Consider the following 10,973-nt stretch of genomic DNA (forward strand, 5'->3'; position numbering starts at 1 on the left):
TTTTTCACTCAAAATAATATAAGGCAAGTCAAATTCGGGCGCCGACCCAAAAAATCGAGCATGCCGGGGCCCGTCCCGTACAACCGGAATTCAAAACCCGAGAAAGGCTTGTTTTTGGATGCAAAATAATGCCTAAACCTCCAAGCAAACACAAAACGCAAAGCCTAGTAACTATTCGTCCAAAGGTATAGCACTTCAAGACAAATCAAGGACAGCATCTTTCCGTCCTTTTTGTCGGCGTTCATGCCACGTCACCAACGCCCAGCGCTGGCTCGGTGTGCTGCGCTGGCGTGTGCTGGCGTCTTGCACCCATCCCTCCTATAAATACCCCTCATTTTCAGCATCAAAAAGAGGAGGAAAAACAGAATACAACGTCGTAATACCGACATTACACCTCAAAATACAAATAAAAAACCCTTCAAAACACATAGAAAATCGCTAATTCAAAAGCAATTGGGAGCTCTTACCTAAACCTAACTAGGTAAATCTAAATCCCACTCCAATCAATTATGTTGTTTTGATTTCAAAATGATTAGCAAGTTGGTATTTTTATTATTAAAAATACCACTTGCAACAATCATACATGTTTTTCAAAAATCAAAACTTTTCAAAATACAAAAATACAAACTTTCAAAATTCAAGGATGTTCAAGTTGTTTACAATCACTTCTTTGAACTAGAATCACCTTCAAGCATGGAGTAATCAAAGATGATACCTTTTAATCCTTAAAGGTTTAGTCTTTTGAGATTCAAAACTCCATTTTTCAATATACAAGTTCAAGTTTTCAAATTTCAAGATCCCACCATGTTTAGGGTTGTTCATGGCTACTTCTCTAAACTAGGGCTTTAAGTTCAAGCATTTTCAAGTTCAATACTTCAATATTCAAGCTTTCAAATTCAATACTTCAATATTCAAGTTTTCAAATTCAAGTTCAATATGCACAATCTAGGATATTTGGCTTTGAATTCGTGTCGGGCGCACTTATTTTTAAGGAGCCGCTTGGCGTTCGAATCTCATGTGTCCAAGTACAAGTTTCAATTATGCACCATTCTATATTGCAATTTCAATTATGCACCTTTCAATTCCGCAATTTTAATATCGCACCTTTCAATTCCGCAATTTCAATTCCGCAATTTCAATACCGCAATTTCGATTCCGCACCTTTACTTGCCTAGTCCATTTCTAGGCAATGTGGACCTACTCCCTAGTCCATCTCTAGGGGGTCTTGTATTTACTAATTCCGCACTTTATTTAGTGTTGTGATGTTGCTTTATTGCTTTCATCACCGCACATGCTAAATATAACAAAATACAAGGTTACATCACGCTTAACAAAGATAATTTCTTGGACAAATCGGCCTTAGGTTCCTTTAAATCAATCTTTAAAGCAAAGTGACCACCATACAATCAGAGATTCTATTTGCTCTAAATTCAAACCCACATAGTCTAATCTAGGGTATATTTTTGAAAAAATGTTGTGCCAACGTACTTGATTATTTATAAAGCTCGCGGAATAAGCATTTCGTTCCCGTGCCCGGATCTCACCCATCCGTTTCGAGGATTCAAAGCGTTATCCAAAATAGAGTCAATTGAGGTCTTTAAACTATTTCTGGTGGCGACTCCTTCGAGGTACAAAAATACAACGGTTCTCTAAAGAACCGCGCCCCCCCCCCCCTTGTAGAACGGGACAAAAAAAAACCCCTACAACGCTAATGCAAACATGACAATCCCGCTTGTAGGTAACAATTGTGATCGTGGAAGGTGAATAGTTTCCCAAGGGACATGGATTGTTTATTATGAGTGTTGTGCAAAAACAGCTCCAAATAAGGTACTGAAATGCTTTTTAACGTTGTTGACCAATTCCTTGAAAATTCACTATAATTTATTATGGCTGTTGAAAATTAATTGATTACTTGCAGGGTGAAGTTGTAAGATTTTTGTTAAAGATGAATGATCGTGTGATTCAAGTCTCAAGTATCCTGGCTTCATATGGATCCATAATACAGAGAAGTTTTAGTATAGAGATTACTCAAGTAGGTCCAAATCCGCAAATAATGAGAAACTGCATCAATTCTTGCAAACGAGAGAAGCTTTAATTAATTTACATTTCTCAATGCTTCTAATGTAAACAATTTTGGAGGAAATATGCCTTGAGAGTATAAAATATTTAATGGTGTTGTAATTACTTTTTGTTGTTACTATATCAATTTTGAAACCATTCCTTGTAAGACTCAATCAAGACTTATTTTGTACTCTACATCATTAATAATGAATAGAATTCAACATTTAGACCCTTTTTGGTTATAACTTAGTTATCATTATTGAATTTTCTTTTTGTATAATAGTTTAATGTTGGTTGTATATATGTGGAAAAAACAAAGCTTATACAAATAAATCTGAGCGCTTTTTGATGTCGTGATATAGGGGATCATTTAGATTTAAAGCTCCCGCAAAAAATTCTAGACGCTTTTTAGCGTCGAGAAAATGCAGTGGGTAAATGTGGAACGAAGCGGGAATAGAGATATTCTCGACGCCACAACATTATCTTGACGCTTTTAAGCGTCGAGATTCTCGACGCTGAAGACAAAAGGTGGTCGCCAAAAAGCGTCTTCATTCTCGACGCAAAAAGCGTCGAGCATATTCTCGACTCTGATTTTATCGACGCTTATGGAAAGCGTCGAGGGCTTATTTCTCGACGCTTTTAGGCGTCGAAAAACTGTCTAAAAAGCGTCTATAACAGACGGGATTTGTAGTAGTGTATGCTGATTATGGAACAAAATAGCCATTAAGTTCCAGCCTTGAAAAGGACTTAAAACAAACTAGATGACCCTACAACTAATGTAGCAATGCCATGCTTCATTTTCCACTTGTAGGCCATTAGTGTAGCCTAGCTTCCATTGTTTGAGTTATTACCGAAGTAAGGACCTCAAGCGGTATATGATACCAACGAAGTTTGATTGCTAGGTAACTTCTCTTTAAACATAAACTTATAGGTAGAAATGGAATCATAAATTCCTTTTATTTGTTCCCTGTTTTCCTATTTCTTGTACCCTTTCTTATAGTCTTAAGAATTGAATTCTTTAGTGTTGACTTTTATACTTTGTTAGACATGTCCAATGTCACTCCAACAAAGTTCTTACCATTTTATTTATGTTGAATATTCTTTTTCAACTAGATGATCTTACTAGAAGCTTCTAAAGTTCTCTAAGCATCGATCTATTCGAATGTCTAGGGAATAGACTCATTCGAGAATTTAAATGGAAAAAGATATTAGGTTGTTAACCATTGGTAAAGCTGAGCGTTTAAACTCAATGCTTTACAAGCACCAATCGGTTTGCCATTCGACTTTGATACTCGAAAACAACCATAAAAGTCGCTAAAAGAAATGTACATTTTAAATTGCTCACTTTCTCCCATTTCCGTGAATCGTTCTTGGATTCACTACCAATCGAGGAAATTTACTGTTACCCTTCTAAAAGGATTTACTACAGTGCAAGATATTTAATTTATAAACAATAATTAAAACATACATTGTAGCATGAAAAGTCTAAACATTTATCATGAGTAATAACTTGAAAATTAAAGCAATCATGCAATTTAAACAAGTTATTGGCATTTTATTCGATTTTTATTGTTCCGGCAGGTGTGAATAAAATGATTCCAAGATCATTAAATCATTGAAAAATTAAGCACATTATGTATTTAGACTCAATTCTAAAATATTTTAGGTAAGCAAAGCCTTTGCTAATAGTCTAGAAACTACTCTTGGTTGATAGGTACGTCTAAGAATTTATTAGGTAAACCTATCTCATTTGCCACGACATAAAAGAACTCCTTACTTATATCATTGAGTTTCACCAAAACTAACATGTATTCACAATTTTTTGTGTACCTTACCCCTTTAGGATCAATAAGTAACACCTCGCTATGGCGAAAACTATTACTAACATTGATGTAAAGGTTATCCAAGTAAGTGTTATTTTGGCATGACTCCTTTTAACTCAATTTTTAAAGTTTGGAACTTAAGGCTTTTACTATGCTGGTTAGATTTTAAGTGAACTAAAATCCTTAATCATGCAACATAATCAAGCCAAAATCTCATGCATAATTAAGACATATTTAAAGCAATAAATAACTTAAAACATGCATAAGATATAAATGTGATCTAGTATAGCCCGACTTCATCTTGAAACTTCAACTTCAAACTCCGTCTTGAAAATGGATTGGAAACTCCGTCTTGAATTTCACCATGGGAGGCGCCATTTTCTTCAAATAGGATAAGCTATAATTGAAACTAATTACAACTGTTTGATGGTACGCAGACCATATTTAAATTAAAACTTTGATGCATTAGACCAATTTTAGATTCAAATGAATGGTATGCAGACCATATTTTCTATCCTATTTGGGCCATACTAGTCACTTTCCATAACCTGCAAAACAGTACATTTACAATATACCATTCACCCATTCATTTATCAATGAATGGCCCACATAACTGGTTAGTAGAACATATTATGCATCACATAAATATTTGCATCAATTAATCAAGGCTTCCAATAATCAACCAATTATTCAATCCTTATTAATTCTAATCAAGTTGTTTTTAACCTTAAATGAATGTAGACCTAATCAAGAGTTTATGACTATAATGCTCCCACTTAAATCAAAAAATTTACATGCTTCACTAATTTTAAACATAAAATTGTATTTCCTAGTCTAACCGGAAACATACAAATTTAATTAAAATTTAAAGCTCATATAAATTAATTAATTTAAATTTAATCAAGGTTTTAATTTTAGTAAAATAATTAGTATAAATAAAATTTATAATAATTAAATTATTCAAAATTAAATTTCGAGAAAACAAATTAAATTACGAATTTTAAAATTCATTAAAATCGTTTTTCCAACTGAAAATTAAAATTAAATTAAAGCATATCAATCGGGTCAAGACGAGGCCATGGGCTTGCGCCCATACCCCGTCGAGTCCACGAGGCAGCATCGCCCCTCTCGAGTGATCGCACAGCAAGACACGAGTAGCCACGCGCAAACGCAGCAAGCCAAGCAAGCCACGCTTGCGCTCAGCAGCTTGCTCGATGTGTCGTAGCGCAGCAGCTTACTCGATGTGTCGTAGCGTAGCAGCTGGCTTGGCGAGGCAGCGCTCGCTGCTGCGGGGCATCCCTCGCTGCCCGCGCGCAGCCTGCCTGCTCGCTTGTGCCTTGCCTCTCGCCCATCCGCCCATGCATCGTCGCAGCACTTGACGCAAGGCAGGGCCACTGTCTTGTGCTCGCGTGCCATAAGCTTGCTCTCTACATTCGTACCGCATGGGCGACGAGCTCCCTTTCTCGTCGTCGCATGCCCGCACTATACAACACCCCTTAAGGGTAACACTTAGCGTCCATTGCTTTGTGCGTGCAAGTTTCATGAGCGGATTTTATAAAAATCAAAACTTTATAATTTAAATTTATAGACGAATTAATAAATCATATTAATTTCATAAATTTAGGGCGAAAAATCGAAAATTTATTATTCAAATTAATTTCCGATCAAGCTTATTTTCATGGATTCAAATCTAGGTCATAAAATTTTAAAATTTACCAAATTTAACAAATTTTATGGTGGTTTTTAATCACGGATTCTTAATTAAATTGTCAATAATTATGAAAATCAAATCAAATTCTAAATTATTCGAATTTCAACCAATTAATTACAATTACAAATTAGGTTGTATAAATAACAAGCTTAGGCATTAAATTTGTTAAACATATACAGTAGGCCAATCATAGATTCAAGATTTACAAACAAGAATCGCAAATATTTAATTTAACATCTTAAAAGTTACAAATTTTGCGTTCGAAAAACTAAAACCTCCAAATGTCATAGTTAGGCTTCGAATTTGGGAATTCGGCATCAAATCTTGGATTTTAGTCAAAATTTTAAATCGCCGTTTACATGCGAAATTCACTATAAAATTATACGATTCCGACCATTATTGACTAAACTGCCGAAAATTCTGCGAACATATAATTAAATAATCGCACGAATTTGCAATTAATTACAAAAAAATCGAAATTAATCACCCCTTTAATTCATTTCAAATTTATAAAATTTAACCATGTTAACTATAATTTATTATTGAATTAATTAGAGGCTCGTGATACCACTGTTAGGTTATGATACATATAAAGCATATATATTTCATGCGGAAAAACCATAAAGCCAGGAATCCAAATTAATTGCCACATAACAATTAGCATAATTTAGGATGTATACATTTGTAGCGTCCCCTCCCTAGCTGCTCCGGAACCGAACAAGAACAAGTTTAGGACTCCAAGTGTAGTCCCTTCGCCTTAGATTTAATTAACTAGAATTCAACCTAAGGTTTTAAGTTTATTCGAATATAATTGTGGCAAATTAATTATTATCTTAGTTTTAACCTTAAAACTTAATGAATACTTGAATTGAAGTGATTGTAAATTGTGAATGCCATCACCTATTAGACATTAATTAAAACTAATAAGTTATTGTTTAATTAAACAACTAACTTTAGTAACTTTAGGAAATTTAATCTTTAATCTAATCCTAATTGCTTAAGGATTCGACGTATGCACGAACTCAACGCACACACGCACGCACAACCCACGAGGGGCGCTGGACGCGCCCGCGCACGGAGCAGCTCGACCCACAGCGCTGCGCGCAGCCCATTGCTTGGGCGCACCAGTTGCCTTGCGCGTTGGGCCTGGCCTTGCGTGCTGCTTGGCTGGGCCTGCGTGCCTTGGCTTGCTGCTGTGTTGCCTTACGCGCATGGGCTTGCTAGGCGCAGGCCTGGCTTTGTGATGGGCCTTGCGTCTAGCAAGCTCGTCCGATGTTTATTTCGTACGACGCGCTTCCGATTAATTTTCCGATTCCGGAATTCATTTCCGATTCGAACAATATTTAATATTTCCGATTCCGGAATTAATTTCCGTTTCGAACAAATATTTAATATTTTCGATTCCGGAATTATTTTCCGATTCCGATAATATTTCCGATTCCGACAATATTTCCGTTTCCGGCAATATTTCCGATACGATCCATATTTTTGTTTCCGGCAATATCATCGTTTCCGGAGTATTCATAATTTGCCTTTTGAATTTCAGCTCCCACTAGAACTGAGATCCGTCGATTCCGAATATCCATAAATGGAGTATTTAATTCACTTAAATACTTGATCCGTTCACGTACTATTTGTGTGACCCTATGGGTTCGGTCAAGAGTAAGATGTGGATTAATATTATTAATTCCACTTGAGCTGAAGCGGCCTCTAGCTAGGCATACAGTTCATTTGATCTCACTGAATTATTAACTTGTATAATTAATTAATACTGAACCGCATTTATTAGACTTATATTGAATGTATACTTAGACCAAGGGAATTATTTCCTTCAGTTGTCGTGTTGATGTTTAGTTAGTTCGAGGACGACAATAATTAGTTTTCCAAATTATTTTTGTAAGGTGAACTTAAAAAAACCATAAATTCAATAAATTAAGAGGACATAGCAGCCCCTATTTCTGCTGATTCATTTGTTTGCGAGTGGGGCTGGGTTCTGTTCGCAGAGCAGCGCAGCGAGCAACGTCAGGATGAAAGGAGAGCGGGCAGCAGCGATTAGAGAAAATGGAGAATAGCGCAGGGATTAGGATAGATTAGAGCAATTAAAAACGACTTTTGGTAGCGAGAATTTAGAAAAACACTAAAATAAGAATGAAAATTATTCAGCATTTACTATTTGAATCCTCGGATTGAATCATGAATTATATATTGTGTTTGAGTACCATTGTTCGGTGGTAAAATGTGTGAGTTGATATGGGTAGTATATGGTGTTCTGTTACATGTTTTTTCCTTTGCGTTCCTTCTTAGAATCGGGGCATTGCTTTAGGTTGGAATTAATCACATTCTTGGTTCTTGTGTGTCTGTTGGAGTAGTCTGTGTGCATGATTTGGTAGCTTTTAGCTTTGATGTTTTGGATCTCTAATGTCTGCCTATGTTTTGGTTTGTTTTTTCCTAAGCAAGAGAGAATAATATTAATTGGATCAACAATGACAACTTAAGCCAACTCCAAGTCATACAAACCAATTAGGCTGGACTCTATGCCCTTGAAATCAGCAAAAACAAAGCTAAAACAAGCTCTAAAAAACACACCAGAATGCCTAAAAGGCTATTACATTTTTTTGAACCAGTCACTATCCCTCTTGCTTACATGTTTTGGAAAAACTACCTGAATTCTGCTTTTAACCATTTTCTTCAAAGCCTTCATACTCTGACTGAGAGTGGGAATGGTACTATCCCAAAAGCTAGTTTTCTACATTTCCAGATCAGATAGACAGCAGCCCAACAACTGCAAAATAAACCTGCTTCCTGAACCTGGAAGCTCTACTTTGACCAGCTTTCCTGAGCAACTGAACCAAATTGCCATGAATAGAGAAGCCAATCCACTGGTGAACTGCTAAAATAATTTGCCTACTATACTGGCACTGAAAGAATAAATGCTGATGAGTCTCATCACCCAGTCCACAAATCAAACAACTAGCAGGTTGACTAATGCCTATCTTTGCTAGCTTTTCTGTAGTCTGAAGCTTGGATGGAACAGCTAACCAGCAAATGAATCTATGCTTTGGAACATTCGGCCTATTCCACACCATTTTATCCCAATGCACCCTTGGCTTATTCCCTACAAGTTTCTCATACACTTGTTTCACTGAATACTGAGGCATGTTTTCAAACTCTGCAAGAGTAAAAAACTGTTTTAGTTTCTCCTTTGTATTACAAACTTGTTTCCAGTACCAGCTAGCACTAGAGCCAGGCTGATATTCCCACCAATCCCCATCCTTTAAGTAGACTGAATGGATCAACCTAATCCACACATTATCCTGCTTCTTGACTAAAGCCCATACATATTTTCCCATAAAGGCTATATTCCAAGTCTGAACATCTCTAAACCCCAGACCTCCAGTTTGCTTGTCACCACAGACCTTATCCCAAGCTATGTTGCTTGGTTTATGACTGAAAGCATGACCACTCCATAGGAAGGCTCTGCAGATCTTCACTATATCTTGTAGAACACTTTTTGGAAGCACATATATTTGAGCCCAATACATATGCAAACTTAGCAAAACTGAGTTAACAAGCTGCATTCTTGCTGTATAGGATAAATTCCTAGAACTCCAAACTTTGATCCTGATTATCATCTTATCCACCAGATGAGCACACTGAGCCACATAAATCTTCTTAGAGTATATAGGAACACCCAAGTATTTAAAAGGCAGCATACTTCTAGAAAATCCAGAAACATCCACTACCCTCTGAATATCAAATTCCTGCATACCATAACAGTAGATAGAAGATTTTTGTTGATTTGCCTTTAAGCAAGAAGAATTAGAAAACAACTTGAAAGCTTGAAGCAACAAGTAAATAGACTGATAATCTCCCTTGCTACAGATAATCAAATCATCAGCAAAACATAAGTGAGTAAGACCAATCCCCTTACACCTTGGATGAAATTGAAACTGAGGCATAGAGCTCACTCTATTCAGAATTCAAGACAAATACTCCATGCAAATGACAAACAGCAGAGGAGAGATAGGGTCTCCTTGCCTCAAACCTCTCTTGGATTTAAAGAAGCCATGCATAGAACCATTCAGCATCAAAGAAAACATGGGAGTAGACACACATTGCATAACCATATCAACAAAATGCTTAGGGAAATCCAACAACTCCAGCATCTCCTCTAAGAAATGCCAATCAACAGTATCATAGGATTTTTGAAGATCAATCTTCATAAGACAACTAGGCTTAACCCCTTTCCTCCCATAATGCCTGACTAAATCTTGAACATCCATAATATTATGAACTATGTATCTCCCATGAACAAAGCCTCCTTGATTCTCCAAAATGAGATCAGGAAGAACTTGTCTTAATCTCCCACACAAGACTTTTGTTATGCACTTATAGATGGTGTTGCAGCAAGAGATTGGCCTGAACTCACTCACATCTTTTGGACATTTAGTCTTAGGGATGAGAGTAATCACAGTGTAGTTCAACTCCTTCAAGATTTTTCCTTGCTGTAACATATCAAGGATCGTTGCAATGACTTCATCCCCAACAATATGCCAAGCATCTTTATAAAAATAAGAACCAAAGCCATCTGGACCAGGAGCTTTAATACCTGGAATAGAGAAAAGAGCCTTCTTAACTTCATCTGCAGTATAGGGAGCATTGAGAATAGCTTTATGATGATCCATACAAACTGGCCCCTGCTGAACCACCTCCCTGTTTACTGGTGTTCTATTATCAGAAGTACTACCTAGTAGGACTTTATAATAATTCAAGAAAGCTTTGGACACCCTATCAGTTGTATCTTTCCATTCTCTTTTCATATCATAGATGCTATAAACTTGGTTCTGCACCTTCTTGATACTCTGGTGAAAAAGAGAAGTATTCTCATCCCCATCTTTAAGCCAAGACAATTTTGCTTTCTGACTGAGGAAAGCCAAATAAGCTTTATGTTTCTCCTTATAATCCTGAATTGCAATCAACTCTGCATCTGCAACACCATGATCAGTTGGATTATTATGCATTGCAGTTTGTGCACTCACCATAGTCTGATAAGCTCTCAAATCTGCAGCATGAATGTCTGTAAAACCTACTTTATTCAACTCTTTAAGAGCCAGTTTTACTCTTTTCAGCTTATTAATCACAATGAACATTTTAGTTCCAAGAATCTGTGTGTTCCAAGCCTGCTGAACAGTATCAGATAACACAGTTGAAGTCTTCTAGATAGTAAAGTATTTAAAGGGTTTCTTCCCTCCATCATCTCTGGGATACACAGAAAGAAGTCCAGGAGAATGATCAAAATGACCTTCTGGCATAAAGCACACTTCAGCAACTAGAAAGCAAGATTGCCAAACATGATTAGCCATAAATCTATCAATTTT

General features: G+C 36.5%; 1 protein-coding gene across 1 annotated transcript; it reads right to left on the bottom strand.

Annotated features, from left to right (window-relative positions):
- Positions 1-8,086: 8,086 nt before the first annotated feature.
- Positions 8,087-10,745, bottom strand: LOC110791955 (uncharacterized). The gene is made up of 4 exons (XM_021996726.2): positions 9,720-10,745; positions 8,391-9,356; positions 8,258-8,341; positions 8,087-8,134 (listed from the first exon to the last, which is right to left on the bottom strand). The coding sequence occupies exons 1-4, from the start codon at positions 10,743-10,745 to the stop codon at positions 8,087-8,089; spliced, it is 2,124 nt and encodes a 707-aa protein (XP_021852418.2).
- Between the last annotated feature and the right edge of the window lie 228 nt (positions 10,746-10,973).

Source organism: Spinacia oleracea, chromosome 1 (genome assembly GCF_020520425.1).
Source record: "Spinacia oleracea cultivar Varoflay chromosome 1, BTI_SOV_V1, whole genome shotgun sequence".
Taxonomy (NCBI): domain Eukaryota; kingdom Viridiplantae; phylum Streptophyta; class Magnoliopsida; order Caryophyllales; family Amaranthaceae; genus Spinacia; species Spinacia oleracea.

Bases quoted from the DNA above. Each gene is read 5' to 3' on its own strand.
- LOC110791955 (XM_021996726.2), bottom strand. From the start codon at position 10,745: ATGTTCATTGTGATTAATAAGCTGAAAAGAGTAAAACTGGCTCTTAAA. The intron at 9,357-9,719 runs GTTATGCAATGT...TATGGTATGCAG, and splicing joins CTAAGCATTTTGTTGATATG to GAATTTGATATTCAGAGGGT. The intron at 8,342-8,390 runs GTTTATTTTGCA...CTGGAAATGTAG, and splicing joins CTTCCAGGTTCAGGAAGCAG to AAAACTAGCTTTTGGGATAG.